The sequence below is a fragment of the Hyla sarda genome, chromosome 5 (genome assembly GCF_029499605.1).
Source record: "Hyla sarda isolate aHylSar1 chromosome 5, aHylSar1.hap1, whole genome shotgun sequence".
Classification (NCBI taxonomy): domain Eukaryota; kingdom Metazoa; phylum Chordata; class Amphibia; order Anura; family Hylidae; genus Hyla; species Hyla sarda.
The window spans coordinates 270,240,675-270,262,957 of record NC_079193.1 but is presented as its reverse complement, the minus strand read 5'-3'; the positions used below and the strand labels follow the sequence as shown (position 1 = coordinate 270,262,957).

Genomic DNA, 22,283 nt, shown 5'->3' with positions numbered 1-22,283 from the left:
CAGGCTGTATGAGGGCTAATTTTTTGCGCCATAATCTGTTTTTTGTATCTGTACAATTGTGGTATTGATCTGACTTTGTAATCACTTTTTAACTTTTTTTTTCTGGGATATTATAAAAATTGCAATTCTGTGGTTTGGTATGTTTTTTTTTTTTACATTTACCGTACGGGATACATAATGTTATATTTTAATAGGTCGTACAATTACGCACAAAGCAATAACAAATATGTTTATTTTTATTATGTTTGCATGTTTTTATATAGGAAAAGGGAGTGATTTGAACGTTTAACATGGAAGGGTTAATGTGTGTTTTTTTTAAACTTTTATTAAAACTTATTTTTTTTTTTTACACTTTTTATTAGACTTATAAGGAGGAATCATTTGATTCCTTATACAAATGAATAGAGTTCTGTTGAACTCAATTGATCTGTGTGCTCTGTGATCCATTGATAGAGCCTGGTCCAGCCAGGATCTATCAATGACAGAGCCACGGGACAGCACAGAACAGAGGTAAGCCCTCCGGCTACCTCCATAGTGGATCGCCCCCCTCAAGATCACTCTGTGGGGGGGGGGGGGGATCCACCCCACTAGCCCACCAGGGAGCATTCACATGTCCCTTTAGACGTTGCTTTGACAGCGGCGATCTAAAGGGTTAATAGCCAGCCGTCCCCCGGCTACTGAGAACAGCCGAGGGCTGCAGAGTATGGAGCTGGCACGAGTTGGGAGCCCGCTCCATACAGACTACTGAGCGCCGCATGCTAGTTATTAGCGGCGGTGTGAAACTTGCGCCCTGTGCAGACGTGCGACCGCTCCTCCCCTCAGCTCTCCGAAGCTAGAGCTGGGAGGAGCGAAGGCAGAGGACGCAGGTCTGCACGGGGAGCAAGAAGCCACGCCGCCTCATCTCCCCCTCGCACGTCTGCATGGCAGAAAGAAGGCAGAGCAGGGGAGAGACAGCTTCTCATCTCCCCTGCTCTGCTTCGGAGGACGCAAGTTTCCTCAGCCGGGGGCTGCAGAGTACGGAGCGGGCACGAGTCAGGAGCCTGCCCCATACAGACTGCAGAGCGCCGCAGCGTTTGTCAGGTCCGGCCCTGCTTGCCCGGGCTAAGGGCTGGAAAAATTCACCTGCCCAGCTCCCGAAACTGCATGTCCCTGGCGTCGGGCGACAGGAATTCCACATCCAAGAGTGTATCACGACATATCTTAATTTTTTTTTTTTTGTGTAAACCAAAAGTCACTGGAAAAGTCACGCTGTTTACACTGCGACAAATTAACCAATAAAAAACAGATAAAACCTCTTATAAGTTCTCCCGGCTATCTTTTAAAACTTTCCTATTGCATTAGGAATAGACCTCCTTCTTTTTATATTATATTCCTATAGGGTGACATTTATCAAGGTATTTAGAGACTTTTTTATTTTTATTTATTTATACATTTTTTTGCGACTTTAGTGGGTATGCAAAAAGTTGCAAACAGCCTTACCTCAGCAATTTTCAGTTTTCACTTTGCAGTGGTCACGTATTTTAGATGTGTGAAAGTCGCACATAGGCAAAACCACTTACAAAAAGTTGCAAGCCTCCTCCAAGTCTGACCTGGAGTACAAAACTCCTGGATATAAGCGAATTTAAAAAGTTGCAAAAACAGTCTCAGGCTGCATTCACATCACAATTGCAGCCTACGGCTGGGGGATGGGAAAACAAAGCGCTTCCTGTACCCCAGCCATACCGGCGCTAAAACCCATTCATTTGAATGAGCCGACCTGAGTCAAACAGTGATTCTGGTCGGCTGATTTTTGCCCCCATATCCGGTTTTGAGATGGACCTAAAACCGTAGTATACTACTGTTTTAGGTCCGGTCACAAAACTGGAAACGGGGCAAAAGTGAGCCGACCAGAATCACTGTTTTGACTCCGGTCGGCTCATTCAAATGAATGAGAAGGGGGCCGGATCCGGCAGCCATAGGCTGCAGTCGTGATGTGAATGCAGCCTCACGAAAGTCTTAGCTGCGACTTTTTTGTTATACTTATTTGCTCCAAATTTATCATCCCCCTTTGATAGTATGATAAATATGTAGCAAATAAGCAAAACTAAAGCAAAAAAAAAAAAAAAAAATGCCTTCAGAACTTGCTTACCAAAGTAAACAATGATAAATGTCCCCCATAGAGTACGTTTTTAGCTGCTCTCCTTATGTTCATGTTATTGGTTTAATGTGTGCCTGCCTATCCTCCACTACTATAATAATTATGCTGTTTTGTGTTGGGGTTCTTATATATTCTCTTAATACATTTAAAGCCAGGAAAGATGAGCAGACAACTAGTGCTCGACCACTAAATACATAGTGCATTAACTTGTAATGTTGTTACTGTAGCAACAGTGTGTTTTGGTACCTCCAACAATAATTATACTGTGGAAATATTGAGACTTTTGACTGTATAATCCTTTTAAGATGTTTTTAGTGTTTGAAATTGCCAGCACACCACAAGAGCACATGGGCTGTTTCAGATGTTACACACTGAATCCTTGAACATGGAGCTAACATATTTTCCCTGTATGTAAAATAGGTTTTAACTTAGAAACTATATTAATCCAGTCATGTATGAAAAAAAATCCACATTCCTCTTAAGCAGTGATAAATAAGAGAAATTAATTGAAAGTAATGTGTATTAAATACAATGCAAATCTTCACCTTCAGGCCCTTATTCCAGTTACAGTTCACCAGATTACTCTTTCTGGAAAGTATACTTATATAATAAAGTGATGGACTATAATGTGGATAAATTCCGGAGCAAATATCGGAGAGAATCCGGACCACTTTTTCCAACATATCTGATTTCTATCAGTCACGTGATTGTTCACAAATACTATTTTAATGTGTCTTTAGTGTGAAGTCTTTATTCTATGACTAAGCGCATCTAAGCGCAAAACGCGTCAGAAAGACTACTTGTACCTGTTTGTCCTGTGCAACTTCAATAAACAAAAAGATTTTATTCGCATACCCAGTGCTGGACATTCGTTTGTGTTGGATCTATTGTGGAAGCCGGGGCGGTGCCGGCGGGTCCGAGACACAGGTGTGCGCATTGCAGGAGTGAGCTGTATCTTGCTTAGATACTCTTTCTGGAAGGTATATTTCTCAGTCACTTGGCAATAACCCCCTGTTGGATTTTCTAGACCAGTGGTCTTCAACCTGCCGACCTGTCCGGGCATGCTGGGAGTTGTAGTTTTGCAACATCTGGAGGTCTGCAGGTTGAAGACCACTGGTCTAGACCAATTGGAATATTCTCTGCTGTAATGTGAAGTTTATGCATTCTTAAAGCATACCTCCAATGATGGTCCCAGCAGCATGGTATCTGTTTAAAACTGCAGCTACTGCTGAGCCCAAGACTTGCCCCGAGATTATCACGATCTGGAACATTTTGTCCTGACAGTCCTATGCAAGTCTAGGAAATTGCACATTGATATAACTGCAAGGGGTACTCCGGTAGAACATTTTTTTTTTTTTAAATCAACTGGTGCCAGAAAGTTAAACAGAATTGTAAATGAATTCTATTAAAAAAATATTTACCCTTCCAGTACTTTTTAGTAGCTGTATGCTACAGAGGAAATTCTGTTCTTTTTGAATTTCTTTTTTGTCTTATTTACAGTGCTCTCTGACACCTGATGCCTGTATCAGGAACTTTCCAGAGCAGGAGAAACTCCCTATTGCACAGTTCCTGACACGGACAGATGTGTCAGCAGAGAGAACTGTGGACAAGACAAAAAAGAAATTCAAAAAGAAAATAATGTCCTCTGTAGCATACAGCTACTAAAAAGTACTGGAAGGGTAAAGATTTTTTAATAGAAGTCATTTACAAATCTGTTTAACTTTCTGGCATCTGTTGATTTAAAAAATTAAATTAAATGTTTTCCACTGGAGTACCCCTTTACGTTTACTCATTGTAGAGAGCCAGGCTGTATCCTTAAGCTAGGGTTATACAGTGCCCATGACTTTTTATTACAGCTGCGATTAGGCTATAACATTTTTTTTTTTTTTTTTTTTTTGCCAAACTGCAAATAATTGCAGTCTCATGTGGCAAGCATTAAGGTCAATGCTGGTGAAGTTGTCTTAGACAGTATTATAAATTTTACCCAATGTATTAGTGGTAAAAAAAATTAAAAAAAAAAAAAGGTCTGGGGCTGTTCTTATTCTAGGCAAACAAAAAGTCTTACTTATTATGCTAATTTGTTCTTATCAAAGCTAGGGTTACCTAGTGACTTTGGTTGTGCAACATGAAGATCACAATGTTGTATTGAGACACTTTATCCAACAACTGTCAGTGTGTTCACCATGAAACTTGTGGCACTGCAACCCTGACATGACAATTGCACAAAACCCAACGTTGATGGATTTTTGGTCACAGGTCACACACAACTTTGCCAGATTTATCAAAGTGGCTCAGGTGGGTTGATAAATCTGGCCCATTTGTATACTGTCTGATCTAAGATTGCATTTCTGTTTAAAATTTAGAACTATTTTTCTTTTTTCCAAAAAAAAAAAAAAAAAAAAGTTGTGCTAAGTTTGTCGCAAAACATGACCATTTAGACAATGACCCCTTTCTGGTAAACAGCACTCCTTGTCAACTGAGGCAGTTTCTGTTCTTGTTTGACATGCTTTGCTCAACAAATGTGTCTTAAGTGTTGCACACCTTAGCATTTAACAAAGTTCTGGCTCAGCAGCCTTATTAAATCTGGGTCATTGTATCTATTTCCTTTATCTATGTATGACATATGTCGTTATATTAAAGACATTAAGTGTTCTTAAAATTTGGTTGTTGATACTCTTAAGCTTTGTTACATAGCAAACACTGTTCACAGTGTACATTGTGGGAGTAGGGAACATCTTTGAAATCATACAGGAGATAACCCACTAATAAATACTACAAGAGACAGTATCACATATACTCATCCAAAAAAGGTATTAACAAACATTTGCATGGGGTTCCTGCAGAGTCTAAGTAGAATCGCACTAGGTAGACCAGGGATTAATATTAATCCCTCTTTGTATTTGGACAACCACATTCATTCTAGATACCAATGGTCTGGACGAGTTCACGTCGATACAATCGTTTTTATGGGCCTGATAAAGCATTCTCTAAAACAAACCCTTGCAGTTTATATTCATCCAGATTGATATCATTGGGGGTTAAGCCACATAGATGTGTTCTGGGCATACTCCTAGGTTTCAATCAGAACAAAGCAACCCTAGCCAAGAAGGTAATAACAAGGACAGTGGGTAGGGAGAGCTAGAATTACTCCCATCACCTTGACAGTGCGGAAAGATGCCATCAGGTCAGAGTCCAATTTTGTGAAGCAGGCTAGGGGTTTTTCAGCTTTTCACTCAGGGATAAGAGGGTTTTAGATCCAAAACGCCAACTCAGTGAGCATCCATAATAGGTCCCAAATTTCTGTCCCATATCTCCCGAACAGTCAAAGGAAAGTGTGTCAGATGAGCCCCAAATAATTGACACTATGCATAAGAAATAGCACCTCTCATGAGATACAACATCTTGTATAAATATGTTGGAGGTGGTTTCTTATATAGTATTTCAGGCTTGTGTAGTAAGGGCATGGAAGAGCTGAGGAAACAACTGAGTGGTTAAAGGGGTACTCCGCCGCCCCAGCGTTTAGAAGATTTTTTTTCCGAACAGTTGGAGCAAGCGGCGGGGTCGTGACGTCACTGCCACGCCCCTCGTGACATCACTTCATGCCCCCTCAATGCAAGTCTATGGGAGGGGGCGTGAGGTCGCGTCACGAGGGGCGTGGCAGTGACTTCACGACCCCCGCTGCCCACTCCAAGCGTTCTAAACAAATGTCTGGTACTGCACAGAGGTCCCGCCGCTTGGACCCCCGCGATCAGGCATCTTATCCCCCTATCCTTTGGGTAGGGGATAAGATGTCTAGGGACGGAGTACCCCTTTTCTACTAGTCAAATGGAAGCATTGATCTATCCTTCCACACCAGTGCCACATAGAGTACCCCAAAGGATTCCCAAGGAGAAATGTTCTCCAGCCGGAAAGCATCAAGAATGTTAGGGTTTCTCCCTGGACTTGAAGAAGACCCTTTAATTTTTTATAAATGCTCTTATGTGGATCCTAAACATGGCAAGGCAAGGCTTTTGCTTCCTTTTTTAGGTATATTAACTGTTACCTAATAAAGAAATGAAAAAAAACAAAACATGCAAAAACAGTAAAGTATTGGAAAGTTCCTTGTTTGTCTTAAAGGGGTTATCCAGCAGAAGATGATTTTAGTACGTACCTGGCAGACAGTAATGGACATGCTTATGAAGGATCTGCGCTTGTCTTGGGCTAAATGGCTATGTTGTTAGATTACCATAACACTGTGGCTAGCTTTCTGTGAACTTGTATTTCCTGTTTTCAGTTTTCTTGTTTTCCTACAAATCCCATGAAACATTTTCCTCCTTCCCACACATCAGCCTCCCCACTCATTGAAACATAAATGAGCTGCAGACCTGTGGTTTTCAATCAGGGTGTCTACAGCTGTTGCATTAGTTGCAGTTTGATCTCTCCACCCATTGAAGCAGACAGGCTCCTGTCATCAGATGACTAGTGAGTCAGGTCAAGACCGCATTGCAAGCTGGGAAAAATCCGAGACAACAGTCATTTTGTATGCTGTTAAAAATAAATATTGGGATGAAAATCACATAAGAATTGTGAGAAAACCGTCACACACAGGTACAGACACTATATTATGAACTACACTAACTTTACAGCCCCTGTAGCATAGTCATATAAAAAAAATTCCTGGAATACCCCTTTAACTTATGGGACTGAATGGTGTTATAGCAATGTTATTTGTGCTCTGTTATGCAAGCTAAGTTGTTTGCTCTCTATACAAGATGAAGGCTTTGGTATGAATGATCCTTTTTTTTTTTGTATTTGTTTGGAGATTGTAATTCCCCCAGATCCAGGATTTTCCAGTCTCTAATTACCATGCCTGTTCTTTCCATGACATCACTGCCAAACAGTGTGAACCCTCTATGAAGTCCCAGCCTCTGCAGTAGGCAGTGTGGATCTGGCGGATTCACAAATGCTCCAGAAATTCATTTATAGTCTGCAATGCACCGAAATGAATAGCAGCTTAAGGAACTGCGAAACCTTTTCATGCTAGAGTCACACATATGGGCTATTAATAGACAGTGCCTGTAAGGTGTGTTTCTCTATTAACCCTTAAATCTGCTTGTGGGTTGCATAATGCTAGAGGACCCGCTAACAAGAGGTTAAACTATTTTACCTCTAACGCTTTGTTGGGAGCAATGACCGGTCCAGAGATTTCAGGGATGCGAAAGCATGAGAACAATTTAGTTTTGCATTTGCCTAGAGTACGTCTTTCCGCTCCCTTTGTTTTAATACAGACACACAGACTCCTGTGGAGCCATGTGCTTCATTAGGTTACAGCTTTAAAGGCTCGGAGAAGACATACGTGTAAGTGTAGTGCAGATTTACTATGTGTTAATAGTTTCTGTAGGAAGTCGTATCCCCCTGGCTTTGTTATTGGTAAGTCTATAGCAGTGTTTCCCCACCAGGGGTCCTCCAGCTGTTGCAAAACCATAACTCCCAGCATGCACGGACAGCCAAAGGCTGTCCGGGCATGCTGGGAGTTGTAGTTTTGCAACAACTGGAGGCACCCTGGTTGGGAAACACTGGTCAGTAGTATTGTTAACGGGAAAATTCAGATTTTTTTTTTTATTTTTTTTACATGAATATAATAGATCATGCTTTTCCTTGTTTATTTACATAATATTTTTTGACTGCAATAGAAAAATGTCCATCTTGGTATTCCTTGCAATAGGAAGTATGCAGTGCCTTCTAATTTTCCATATTATTTTCTCACATAGATCTATCTCTTTAAGGCCCCTTTCACACCACAGGTATCAAGGATGAAGAACGGGTGAAAAAAACACTGTATAGAATAACTGGTAATAACAGATAACTGATGACCATTTTTAATGTTTTTTTTTCCTTAAAAAAACCTGATGTTGTTCATCCGTTATCATCCGTCATTACCAGTTACATCAGTTTTTTTTTTTTTTTTTTTTTAAATAAGGCGTTTAACCCCTTTTTGTAAAGCTGTAGAGCATGCTCAGTACAAAAAACCTGACAATAACTGATGGGTATTTTATTTTTAATTTTTTTTGTTTTGAACATCTGATTCCCTTTAGACTTCAAAGTAAAATTTTAACATCCGTTTTTTTTTTTTTTGGGGCGGACCAAAAATAACTGACATTAGTAAAATCGGTTATACCTGATGCAAAAGGATGTTCAAAAAATCCCATTGACATGAATGTTTTTTATTTCTCTGCCGTTTTCAGGGCTTCTTGCCGGGAGTAATAACGGAGGTTTTATACAGGAAGATACCTGTTGTGTGAAAGGGGCATTAAATAGACATTAACTTTTCACACTGTAGGCAGGAGTGCTTGGAAAAAAATGTCCTTATTTATTTCAAATTTTTTTTTAAATGTTGCATGTTCACCATCTAAAAATGTCTAAATTCAGCTACTAGAAAACTCTTCCTCTGAATTTGCAGTTATTAGGCTCAGTCTTTCTCTAGTAACAGAGATACCAAGACACAACACAGGAAGTAGAGGTTAGAGGTGGGTATTAGCTTGTGCTATATGTAGGAGAGGGCCTAAGCTGTGTGAATGCAAGCGGAGCCTGTCTGCATCCTTCCAAGGGTCAGTGGTGTACTTTTAAAGTGATTGCAATCTTGTAAAGTTCTCCCCCATTCATACAACAGAGGATAACTAGCTAATTGCAGGTGGTCTGACTGCTGGGACCCCCGCAATCTCAAAAACCGAAATACCAATCTCCTGTTAAAATGGAGTTGTCAGGCTGTGCATGTGAAGTTGTGGACTATGGGATAACTTTCCTAGATGGTACAATTCCCTCTAAAGGTATAATCAATGCTTTCCACTTATCTCAGACTAACTATAAAGTTCTGGGCAGCTGTCCCTTAGCTTTCAACATTATTAGCAGTTCATCGATTAGGATTTCTATTGTGATGTAGCACTTTCCTTTTTGTAACACCCTTTAACACTGCTTAGACCAGGGCCGCAGTGATGCTGTTGTATTTTGCACTTACCTAGCACCTTGCAAAGCCAGTGCATCAATATTCCCCTTCTCCTTCGACCCCAAGATGCCAGCTATAGTAGTGTACTGTAAATCCTCCCCAGCACAGTGCCAGCCTGTTAAGTCCAGTACACTTCCTCCAGCGCTGAGTCATTGAAATCACAATGAGGAGTGGGCACTGTCCTGTGATTAAGAGCAGTAAGAGAAAGGAAGTCCTGTATGTACTGGCATATAGCCAACAGGTGAGAAATAAAGGGGACCCTTATGATTTTGACACAGGGAGAGTTGATGGGGACACTGATGATTGATCATATGAGGTCACAGAACATCTTGTGGGCTAGTGACATAATGTGGCATCCTTAATTTTTTTTTATATTTTTTTGCTGGCTCCTAGACTCACTAAATTTGTCAAGCCCCGGTCTATAAGGTTACACTCATTACCTGGCTAAATCTGGCAATTGGAGGGGTTCTCGGGGCTAACACCCTGACTGCTCTCAAATTTTGACATACATGTGTGACTTTTCAATGGCAGTAACTCTTTATGTTGACATAATAGGATTCTAATGGTAGATATTTTTATGTATAGCCTTTTCCTGATTACCAAGATAGCAAGTACAGTCCGGTCCATAAATATTGGGACATCAACACAATTCAAAATTTTTTGGCTCTATACACCACCACATTGGATTTGAAATGAAACAAACACGATGTGCTTTAACTCCAGACTGTCAGCTTTAATTTGAGGGCATTTACATCCAAATCAGTGAACGGTGTAGTAATTACAACAGTTTGCATATGTGCCTCCCACTTGTTAAGGGACCAAAAGTAATGGCACAATTGGCTTCTCAGCTGTTCCATGGCCAGGTGTGTGTTATCCCCTCATTATCCCAATTACAATGAGCAGAGAAAAGGTCCAGATTTCAAATGTGCTATTTGCATTTGGAATATGTTGCTGTCAACTCTCAAGAGCTGTTACGATCAGTGAAGCAAGCCATCATTAGGCTGAAAAAACAAAACAAACCCATCAGAGAGAGCCAAAACATTAGGCATGGCCAAAACAACTGTTTGGACCATTCTTAAAAAGAAGGAACGCATCGGCTAGCTCAGCAACACCAAAAGACCCGGAAGACCAAGGAAAACAACCATCGGTGGAAGATGACCGAATAATTATTTTCCTGGTGAAGAAAACCCCATTCACAACAGTTGGCAAGATCAAGAACACTCTCCAGCAGGTAGGTGTATGTGTGTCAAAGTCAACAATCAAGAGAAGACTTCACCAGAGAGAATACAGAGGGATCACCACAAGATGGAAACCATTGGTGAGCCTCAAAAACAGGAAGGCCAGATTAGAGTTTGCCAAACGACATCTAAAAAAACCCTTCTCAGTTCTGGAACAACATCCTATGGACCGATGAGACCAAGATCTACTTGTACCAGAGTGATGGGAAGAGAAGAGTATGGAGAAGGAACATGATCCTAAGCATACCACCTCATCAGTGAAGCATGGTGGTGGTAGTGTCATGGCATAGTGGGCATGTATGGCTGCCAATGGAACTGCTTCTCTTGGATTTATTGATGATGTGACTGCTGACAAAAGCAGCAGGATGAATTCTGAAGTTTTTCTGGCAATATTATCTGCTCATATACAGCAAAATGCTTCAGAACTCATTGGACGGCGCTTCACAGTTCAGATCGACAATGACCCAAAGCATACTGCAAAAGCAACCAAAGAGTTTAAGGGAAATAAGTGGAATGTTATGCAATGGCCAAGTCAATCACCTGACCAGAATCTGATTGAGCATGCATTTCACTTACTGAAGACAAAACTGAAGGGAAATTGCCCCAAGAACAAGCAGGAACTGAAGACAGTTGCAGTAGAGGCCGGCAGAACATCACCAGGGATGAAACCCAGAAATGTCTGCTGATGTCTATGCGTTCCAAACTTCAGGCTGTAATTGACTGCAAAGAATTTGCAACCAAGTATTAAAAATTGAAAGTTTGATTTATGATTATTATTCTGTCCCATTACTTTTGGTCCCTTAACAAGTGGGATGCACATATGCAAACTGTTGTAATTCCTACACTGTTCACCTGATTTGGATGTAAATACCCTCAGATTAAAGCTGACAGATTAAAGCATATCTTTTTTTTCATTTTGTTTCATTTCAAATCCATTGTGGTGGTGTATAGAGCCAAAAATGTTACAATTGTGTCCATGTCCCAATATTTATGGACCTGACTGTAGTACTAGAATGTTTCACTTGGAGCCTTTATAATACATTTATTCATATTTGTTAAAATAACACTGCATTTAACCCTATGGACCCTATTTGAATAATCTTGTAATGTAGCCCAGAATTAGTGTTCAGACCTGAAATCTCCCAGCAGTCCTTGGTGTCTTAGGGTCTGGTAAGAGTTTACTCTGGTGATTTTAATTTTGGAAAGTATAGTCTTTACACTAAGTAGTGTTTGATGATATGTTGTACTTCAGCTGAGCTATAACCATGTTGACTGTTTCCAAAAGTGACAAGCAGGATTGGTAATGTAGCTCTTGGATATAATAAGTGTAGTGTACTTATGTACAGCTGGTGTGTGATTGTGTGACTTGCATTGAATCTCTAACATTATTGTATCAGGAAGACAGCCCCTTTCAATATATCTTATTAGCATCATGAGGGGGCTACTCATGACCCACCTCTGGGCTTAGACAATTACATGGACAACCATTTATCTGAATGACTGCCATGTAATGCTGCAGCATTCAATTGACAGAATTGGCTTTCCCTGGCAGCTCCAGAATAAAAAGGGGTTGTTTTAGTGCTCTGGTAGGATCACACACAGATCCTACCAGAGTGCACAACCTTAACTCCATGTCCAATATCAGATCAGGTGGGAAAATGCAACTGATGGAATACTTTAGAGGTGTTGTCCAGAAATAAACTTCTTTTTTTTTTCCATTTAAATGCTACCTGTTGCTGCCAGATAAAAAAAGCACAACATACTTGCCAGCTCCTATCGCCTGCAGAAGCTGCTCAAAGATCCACAAGTGGTAGTCCCCAGTCCTTTGTTTTTTATTTTCTGCATGCAGGAGCAGACTGGTTATGAAATGGGTACTATTGGGACAGCTACTGCAGGGGATCAGAGCTGTTGAGTATGGTTTATATATTTTTCTCTTTAAACAAAGTTCATTGTGTTGTCAAAATAGCATACCATCATGAAATAAGTGACCATAAGAAGTCCAAGGCATGTAAAATCTATGGAGTAGATACAATCGCAAAAGTCCAAGACCTAAACAGTTCACAATACATAATATAGTATGCATAATACCAATACCATGGCAATACTATCAAAACACCAAAGTAACCACAAATACCATCATAAAGAATGATAGATATTTTTCCTCAGAATCAAAGACTAAAAGTGAAAGGGACTAACCTCTTATAGAAGGGTGGAAACTTTGTGACAGTGTCCTTTCATATCCAGTGGAAGAGATCTTCTTAGGGTGCGTTGCATTTTTGGTAAAGGCATATATGGCAGAGTGAATAAGTTTTTAAGTTGTATTTTTTTTTTTTTTTTTTTTTTTTTTTTTTTACATGTGATTTATCACTGCAGCATCTTACAATATCTGGGACCATTTACGACCCATGGGAGGAGGTAATTAACCATTTTTTCAGTTTACTGTAGTGACTTGTGATCGATCTGTCAGACATAGATGTGAAAATGGAATATAATTTATTAGAGACCTCTTCCTTTGTTACATCTTTCAATTTAGAGAGACAGTAGGAGCATAGTTGACTATATATTGCAAATGATCAACTGAAAAGTTTCGGGACCTGCCATGGTGACGGTGTTTAGAGCAGGTATAGGACAGACCTGTGTGTTTGCGTACGAATTTCCAGGTGGTAATGGTGTCAGAATAAAAGGAACACTTGATGACTGGAGGCAAGAAGGTAAGTGAACAGGGAAGAACCACCAAGGGCTGCCAACTGTGTTTCTAATTCTGTGTTGGATGGAGTATATAGCTGTATGATGAAATCATTCTATAATATATTGGGTAAGGCATGCCACATTATAGCCTTTAATATTAGTATAATTGAATCCCCCCTCCCCCCCCCTCCTAGCATGTAGCATCAGTAAATGCAAGGCAATCCTTTTTTTTTTTTCCTCGAACATATGAATCTTGTGAATATGGAGGTGAGCATTATAACATCTTGGTGTCTTAGAAGTAAAGGGATGGTTTGAAGTTGGTAGAGCAAGTTTGCACAACTGGGAGGGAATAGAGGATAATTGTATGATTATGGGGGTCTGATTACTGGGGCCCCTGTGATCTCCTGCAGCAGGAGATCTCCATGATCTCCTGCTACATATGATCTCCTGCTACATATTATAGCCTGCCTTTTTCCTAAAATGCTGTAGTATTGAGAATATTTTTGGCAAAGCTGCAACTGGATCCTCTAGAAACAGGATGATATCTGTGAACCGGAACATCCACACCTCCCTTGTGCTCACATGATTACCAGCAAAGGAATCAGTTGTACATACAAATCTAGCCTATGGTTTTAGGGCCATATTAAAGAGCATTGGGGAGAGTGGGCATCCCTTATGTGTCCCCTGTTGCAAGGGAAAAACAAAAGAAAGGAAGCCAGGGAGGTATATTCCAACTTGGAAAGAAATGTACATGTTTTGCAGTAAGACTCGAAATGCTCCATAAAGTCCCATAAATTCCAGCACCAAACCCAGCCAATGCCTGCTGACACTATTGAATGCCTTATTGGTGTCCAGTGTTAATAAAGACTGGCATCTCGCCTGGCTGGGTTGGTGCTGAATGGAACCTAAGGTCGCAAAAAAATTGCAGAAATTCATGACAGCTGAATATCCATTAGTAAACTCCACCTGTGCTGGGAAGGTAGTATCAGGGATAACCTGTTTGCCATGATTTTAGAGAGGAGTTTAGAGTCCACATTAATAAAAAAAAAATGGGTCTATAGGGCCCAGGACACAATGGGTCTTTCCTAGACTTTAATAAGAGACAAATATGAGGTTTTGAAAGTATCTAAGACTTTACCCCCACCCAAGACACTGTTTAAAAGATTTGCTAATAGACTGGTTATTTGGTCATGCTGGAGTTCATAAAACCCACTTATAAACCCATAAGCTGGCACCTTAGAGTTCTTAAAGGGGTACTCCGGTGAAAAACTTTATATATATATATATATATATATATATATATATATATTTTTTTTTTTTAATCAACTGTGCCAGAAAGCTAAACAGATTTGTAAATTACTGCTCTTAAAAAACTATTAATCCTTCCTTACTTATAAGCTGCTGAATACTACAGAGGAAATTATTTTTTCTTTTTGAAACACAGAACTCTCTGCTGACATCACGAGCACAGTGCTCTCTGCTGACATCTCTGTCCATTTTAAGCACTGTCCAGAGTATCCCCATAATAAACATATGCTGCTCTGGTCAGTTTCTACATTAGAATTGTGTATTCTACTTGCATCTATTTATAATCGTCTCCATATCCCAGCTCTATACCGAACTCTATTTGAAACAGCTGGAAGCCCCCAGTATTGGGACCACTGCGGCTTCACTGCCACTCTGCGTGCGTGCAAGCGCTCAACTACACGGGGCGCGCTGCACGCACTCCCACTGCTACCTTGAACGCACCGCTTTATTCCACCAGCCAAGGACCTTCGGCTTACCTACGAGGCCGGTGCCATCCGTGCCAGCCGCGGACCTTGCGGAGAGGACAACTCCAGCGCTACCTATAACGCTGCCGGACACAGGAGATACAGACCTTCACTGCCGGAGGCCTGACACCTCCGTGCCACATCACCGAAACAGCTCCTCTGCCGATACCAGCAATACCAGCGGTCGCAAGGGTGGTGAGTGGTGCTGTGCACCGGACTTTGTTATCCTTCACATCTGTGAGACAGTTTGTTACACTGCACTACCATCGGCTGATTCATTGAGATTGGACACTGCAACTGTTACAACAAGCCGTTATTTGACATTGTATTCTGCTATCGGCATCACATCGTGCTTATAAGAGACTGAGCAGTTAAGCACACTGTTAACTGATTATTATTGATGCCAACATTGGATGAACTATAGATGCAAGTTTTATTTTATTTTATTTTATTCTCTCTATTGAATTATCAATTCATTGATTTTATACATTTTTATTATTCTACGCTGCGCCTTTTGTCCCATGCAAGGGCCCTGCAGGGACACTAGATACCAGCGAATAACATCACCTTTAATAAATATATTATATTTTTTCAATTAATATCTGGATCTCCATCTATTCTTATTCTTTATATTCCACTAACTTTCTTTTACATATACCTTGAGGACTGGTACCTAGTTGATTTATCAACTAAATCGTTTTTCTGTACTATTTAGACCTTTGGGTGAAGGTAACACCAGTTAACCTCAGGTATATTCACCCACTGAGTGAGCTACACCTTCTTTTATCTAATCAGTTTCTAAAATGGACAGAGATGTCAGCAGAGAGCACTGTGCTTGTGATGTCAGCAGAGAGCACTGTGTTCCAAAAAGAAAATAATTTCCTCTGTAGTATTCAGCAGCTAATAAGTACTGAAAAGATTAAGATTTTTTAATAGAAGTAATTTACAAATCTGTCTAACTTTCTGGCACCAGTTGATAAAAAAAATAAAAAAAAAAGTACCCATTTAAGTGTACAATTTGTAGCTTTAACGGTATTAGGAGAGCGGGGGGCAGTAAATTACTGCTATATAAAAATCTTAATCATTCCAGTACTTATCAGCCGCTGTACGCGCCACAGGAAGTTGTATATATTTTTTTCTGTCTGACCACAGTGCTCTCTGCTGACACCTCTGTACATGTCAGGAACTGTCCAGAGTACAAGTAAATCCCCATAGCAAACCTCTCCTGCTCTGGACAGTTCCGGAGCATGGGCGAGGAAGCGATTTATCTCAGAAGGAGAGATGATGTTTGGGGTAGACCGATAAGGGCCACAAAATGGAGAGCATAACCTCGAGCCTCAGATCGTGTGTCCTCACATCCCCGTGCCGGAATCAGCAATCTATATTTTTGTTTTTAATTTTTTTCAGCACCCAGGACATCTGAGTTTGCCTCCAGGCATCCCTTTTAATGCTTTTGATGAGCTTTTTTTTTTTTTTTTGAATTAATTCAGTGTTAAATGTAAATGGGATTAAAATGATGCATATATAATGTTATTGGTTACATACAGGACACTGTACCCTGGACTGGATATAGGATTATCAGCAGTCACTGAGGAGTCCCAAAAGCTGTATTGTTTTTTCAGGAGGCCACTCTAATCCTTGTAATTTGCTGCTTTCAGCTTTTGTTAGGATACAGGAAGCAAGCATTCTTTTTTGCATTTCCAGACATTTGGATGTATAGCTGAGTCAGATGAAGCTGATGTGTGTATTGTGCAGGCGAGCTGCTGCTGTTAGTCATAGGAAGGGGAAATGTGTTTCTTGGACGTTATCTAGTAGAGGTGCTGCCACATGCTTCTTGCTTGGCTGCCGCTCTCACGTTGCCCTTCACTTGCTGTCTGAATTATTTAGGGTGGAGTTGTTATTTAGAATCACATGTGATTTCAAAAAATGTTCTACCAAAGCTCAGTCTGTCACACTGAGGGATGGCTTATTAGGAATGGAGAATTAACCTTTTCTTAGCTTCTTGCAGTGGCGTCTCATGGACTGTACATTTTATGGTTTGCCAGAAAGAGATATTGAAAATAGTTTTGTAATGTAAATCTGTCTTTTTATCTAGTTAAGGAGGCAGTTTTGGTACTGAATATGTTTTGTGCAGGGTTTCTGTGTTTTGAACAATGTACATTACACATTTAAACACTCTTCTGGTTTCAGGAGGCATTTTTTTTTTTGTGTAATAATTTTCAGATGGTAATGGACTATGTCCAGTAATGAGGCCCTGGCATCAACATATCCTGGCTGGTTCAAAAAGATCAAAAGGTATAGATTGGTAGATGTTTGCATTCTTATTGCCATCATATATGGCATTTTATGTTGAAGCTGGCAACGCATATTAATGCTTGTTTAGGCAACAGCTCCCCCAACTCCACCTTGCATATGTACGCTCAACTTGCCTAGACATGCATCTTTATTTGAACAGGGAGAAGGTTAATAGACGTATGCCTGATTATTTTCTTTGCTATCTGCCTTTTCAGGAGAGCTTAGAGACCACTTAACACATAGGATCGTCATGTAACCCCTCCCTAAATGATCGGTTTTGTAGTTTATATAATGTGTATAGCCAGCTTAAACTAGCTGTGAAATGGATCTGCATCTATCTTTTGGGGCATCTATCATTCTTGACTATCTTACGAAGGTGGTGTCCTTTTAGCCTAAGCCTTCCTGCTATACAAGTGTATACCTCAAAATAATGAAGTATGACACTGCATAGAAGATATTCTATACTTAAAGCTGACAGATTCCACAGTATGGTTTTTGGTATAGGCATCCATTTACAGATACCTTGGGAAGTTCCATTTTTGGACGCAATCGCTGGAGCTTCCAGAGAAAGAAATGCGGCCACCACCTCCCTCTTCTCGAGCTTTCTGCAGACAGCCATCTGACACACTGTGCATAAAATATATAAATAGAAGTTATTAGGAGCTCCAGAGAAGAAGAGCTCCAGAGAAGAAGACAACTGACTGGTTTTCCCAAGAAAGCTTTCATAATATATCCTATGGACAGTTATCTCATCTGAGCGTCCTCAGGACTCCCCTCTGGGAGTGGGTAACATATCCCACTGTATGGCTTTACAGAGGGATACCTTGTAGTTGTACACAGGATTGGGTCTTTACAGTTTTTTTTTAGCTTCTAGATAAAAACCAGATTATTTCCTTTTTACCAATAGTCACTGGTCCTCCAAGGCAGTGGACAATATTACAGCAGTCCATGTGTTGGCTGGTAGATAGAGCTGCTAATAAGCACCCCCCCCCCCCCCCCTTCTTCCTGACCAAGAGATGCCTCAGTAGTGCATTAAAATTAAATTGACCTTTCTAACTCTTCAGTAAATGGTCCTGCAGCACCTTCAGATATAAAAGCACATATTGCATTCTTACATGACACATCCTTGTTTTGTGTTGCTGCCAACTTGCCAACAAAAGTTATGTGTTAAGCTCTAGTTTTGTAAGTGAAACCAGCACTGCAGTCATGTGGGGAAGTGAAGGGGAGGGGGTGAGTCAGTTTTATGAGCAAAAAAAGACAAAAACAAACCATAAAAAAAAAATAAAAAAAAAATAAAAGTTAATCCTCTTTTGATTTCTTCTTTATGGTTGCAGATTGTGCAGATGGTCAACAATGAGAAGTAAGTTACCTGTATCACCTCAGACATCAGTATCTCCTGTGTCCTGTGACAGACGACCCTGCTCTTGGAACCAGTCTGGTTCCCTGTAAAAGGTCTCTACTGATCTGACTTATTAAAGGGGTACTCTGGCCCTAATACATCTTATCCCCTATCCAAAGGATAGGGGATAAGATGTATGAAAGTGGGGACCCCCACAATCTGTCATTGCGCACCCACCTTTGTGAGCTCTCCGCAGCGCTGGAGGCTCAGAGTGTGTAGCGTGACGACCACGGGGCAGTAGTATGGTGACATCACACTCCGTTCCCTGAATGCAAGTCTATGGGAGGGGGCGTAAAGTCACACGGGAGGAGTCGTGACTTCACGTTACTCCAGCCTCGTGGTCGTCACACTACACACTCGGAGCCTCCAGCGCTACGAAGAGCTCACAAAGGTGGGTGCGCAATGATAGATTGCCGGGGATCCCCAGCGGCAGGGCCCCTAGGATCATACATCTTATCCCCTATCCTTTGGAAAGGGGGTAAGATGTATTAGGGCCGGAGTACACCTTTAACAATATCCCCAAGCAATGTTTGACTTTAAAGGGAACCTGTCAGGTTCCGGGTTCCATACTGTAGATGCGGATAATGACTTTCCTATGCTGTATCTGATTCCAGAAAAGATTACCACTCGCACTGTACGCTAATGAGCACTAACTTGTCATAGGGGAGTACATGCAGAGGCTTCTAGTTCTGCTAGCAGGGCTCAGCAAAAGGGACTAGAAGCCTCTGTGTCTGCTCATTAGCATATAGCGCAGGCTCCAATCTAAGTTTCTGCCATCAAATACAGCATAGGAGAACTGTGTCCAGAATGCTTTTCTCCACACCTATGGTATGACCTTACTGTGGTCAGTTTGAGGGGCACCAGGGACCTGACAGTTTCCCTTTTAAAGTAACCTATCCAGGGAAAAACCTCATATTGTGGTTATGCATTACTTAACCCTTTTGGAGCTCAGCAGAGCTGATCAGAATAATTGTTGCAAGTCTCAATCTAATACTATGGATCCTGTTCTAGCCACCATAACAGTGGTAGAATGGTTGTCGCCTAGCCTTATGATTTACAGTAGGGATGCACCGAAAGGGAAATTTCGTGCCGAAACTGAGAATTTAGGCTATGCTTAACCGAAAATGCATTGCCCCGCCCACTTTTTCAATATAGTTTTTGTAAAATTGTATTATCAGAATTTTTTAGTGATGTACTTGGAGGGGATGCGGGGTGGCTATAGAAGGTACTGGCCAAGCTTGGAGCCACTGCACTGCCACTAACCATACATTAACTCCAGGACACACTATAGGGGTACACACCTATCTGGTTGCTATGTGCAACTACTCAATTTTTCCTTGGCACGTTTTATATTTTATTTTATTTGGTTTTATTAACATTATATTTTAATAGTTAAGACATTTATGCACGCATCGTTACCCAATATGCTTATTTTTACAATATTTTTTTTGTCCACATAGGGCAGTGTTTTATAGTGTTCCTCCAGTTGTTGCAAAACTACAACTCCCAGCATGTGCAGACAGCCAAGGGCATGCTGGGAGTTGAAGTTTTGTAAAAGCTGGAGACACATAGATGTCATTTTTTACTTCTAGACACTGATCAATGCTATGCTATAGGAGCCTATTGCACTGCACTGATCAGTGTTTATCGGCGCCAAATTACCAAAGGCTGCTAAGGCTTGTATTATTGGAGCGCCGATCAAACAGGACGAACGAAGTTAGGGAACCTCTGCCCGCGGGTGTCCCGATCAGCACCACTGAGCTACCGCAGATTGTTTTTAACATTTTGCAAGCACTTCATTGGGGGACACAGGACCATGGGTATATGCTGTTGCCGCTAGGAGGCTGACACTAGGCAAAAAAAAACAAAAGAAGTCGTCTCCTCCCGGCAGGATATATCGCCCCTTGACACTGAGCAACTCAGTTTTAGCTTAGTGTCCAGCAGGAGGCAGATACAGGTCAGGTGCTCTCCAGACCTGGTCTTTTTTCTTTAGTTTTTTGCTTAGTTTCAGGGTATAATTAGATATTTTCTCCTTTTTTGTTTTTAAATGTTCTCTAGCGTGGGGCGACAGACGCATGGCACTGCCTGATCCCCCACATGCGAGCTAGGGGCACGGTGCATTGTTGAATAGGCCGTTAACCCCTCCTCACCAGCAACCAGTGCTGGGTGGTGTACCCTGGGTCTGGGTCCCCCAATTGCCCTTGTTTGCCAGGTCGGCTTAAGGCAGGTGGCCCTAGCTGGTCGAAGACTACAGGGGGTGAGTATGTTCTGTGTTCTATGTGGGTCAGTATGTCGTCCACCCCCCCCCTCCTCAACAGCTACATGGCTTCTCTACTTCCTCTCCCACTCTCCATGATGCTTGGGGGCTTAGTAGAGGCTGGGGAGCTCTGGGGGTGCTTCTCACAGCCATGTTGGCACACTAGGGGTAAACATTTATTCAGCTCCCCTCTGTCTTCCCCTACATTCCTGCCTTTATAAAGGGGGCTCCACCTTTTACCTTGGGGAGTCAGAAGCTGCATGGGGGGTTTGTCTCCCAGAGGGATCCTGCGTTCTCTATGAGGGGTCTGGGCTGCGGGCGGACGGCACTGTGCTGCAGCTCGGTCTCCCCTGTGTTCCGACGCCACTGTCTCTCCTTTCCGCTGCGCTCTTATTATCGCTGAGCTGCAGACTCCTCCTGCGCACCCGCCCTCTGCCAGTCCGGGCCACGGGCACTGTTACTAATTGAGCCCGCGGCTCGGGCCAACTTGGCTGCAGGGAGTTAGTTCCGCCCACTTCTCAGTGCAGCATTGCACCTCCAGCATTAATAGAGCTCCTCCCCTTCATTCTGGCGGCCTCTCAGCTTCCAGCGCATGACCAGGACCTACTGCTTTAACCTCCCCTGTGGGAGCGTGCGCTGCAGAGGGGCTGGTTCTTTCTTTCCCCCCTTCTCCCCCTCCTATGAGATGAAGCGCTCTGGGGATCAGGGCTCTGACCACTCTTGAGTTTGCATGCGCTACAGGGGTCAGCTGGCCCCTCCTCCTCCACCTCCTCTTCTCCTGGCCAGCGCGGACCTGCCTGCATACACAGCTCGGCTACTCTGCTCTGCTTTTCTGTGGTCATCCTCTGCAGCTCCAGCGTGCCTTCAGGACCTTCTTCTCTGGACACAGGACCTGGGTGAAATCATTCTGTGTCTGTCTGGTTGTCTGAATCACTAGTACCCCTTTTTATGTCTGAGCCCAGACCCGACTCCCCCCCCCCCCCCCCCCCCTGGCAGGCGGTCCCTGCTCTGGGCACTTGCTACGCCGGCTTTAGCTGTCAATCCAAAATGCCTGGTGGTTCTTCTGAACCTACTTGTCCACCCTGTTCGTCCCTGCGACCCAATCCTCCCCTGACTACCATGCAGGATGGTCCTCCGGCCGGCGGATGGTCTGATTCCACTCCCGAGATTCCGGTCTCATTTCACTGACTATATCCGATTTGGCCAGGGTTTCCCAGGAGGTGGTCTCCGCCTTGGGGTGGTCCTCCATTGGCCCTGCCCCTAGGAAGACGGCAGTGGGTCCTCCCACCTCAGCTACTGCTCCCGCTCTCATTCCACCTCCAGGCGCCACCGCTACCAGTCACCCAGTGTCCGCTCCTGCTCTCCACGCCCCCACTCCCTGTCCAACTCCTCCCGATCCAGAACTCCTCCAGACCATTCCCAGTCCCCCGGTGAGCTTGGGAACTCTGATTCAGATTCTGACTCTGAAGAGTTTTCCCGCATGTCAGATATGGTGGACAGTCTGGTGTCGGCAGT

At 42.3% G+C, this 22,283-nt stretch overlaps 1 protein-coding gene across 14 annotated transcripts in view; it reads left to right on the top strand.

Moving 5' to 3' along the window:
* TMEM241 (transmembrane protein 241) overlaps window positions 1-22,283 on the top strand; it is a 194,884-nt gene that overhangs the window by 77,472 nt on the left and 95,129 nt on the right. For 3 of the 14 annotated variants that reach the window (XM_056521710.1, XM_056521705.1, XM_056521706.1), the window contains exon 14: window positions 12,731-12,772. The exons of 7 other annotated variants lie outside the window; for them this stretch is intronic. In XM_056521710.1, coding sequence (XP_056377685.1) covers window positions 12,731-12,772 — 42 coding nt within the window. Of the gene's footprint in view, window positions 1-2,688; window positions 2,980-12,730; window positions 12,773-18,446; window positions 18,473-22,283 lie in introns of those variants that run through there. 4 more of the 14 variants (XM_056521713.1, XM_056521718.1, XM_056521717.1 and 1 more) reach the window with 2 other exon arrangements.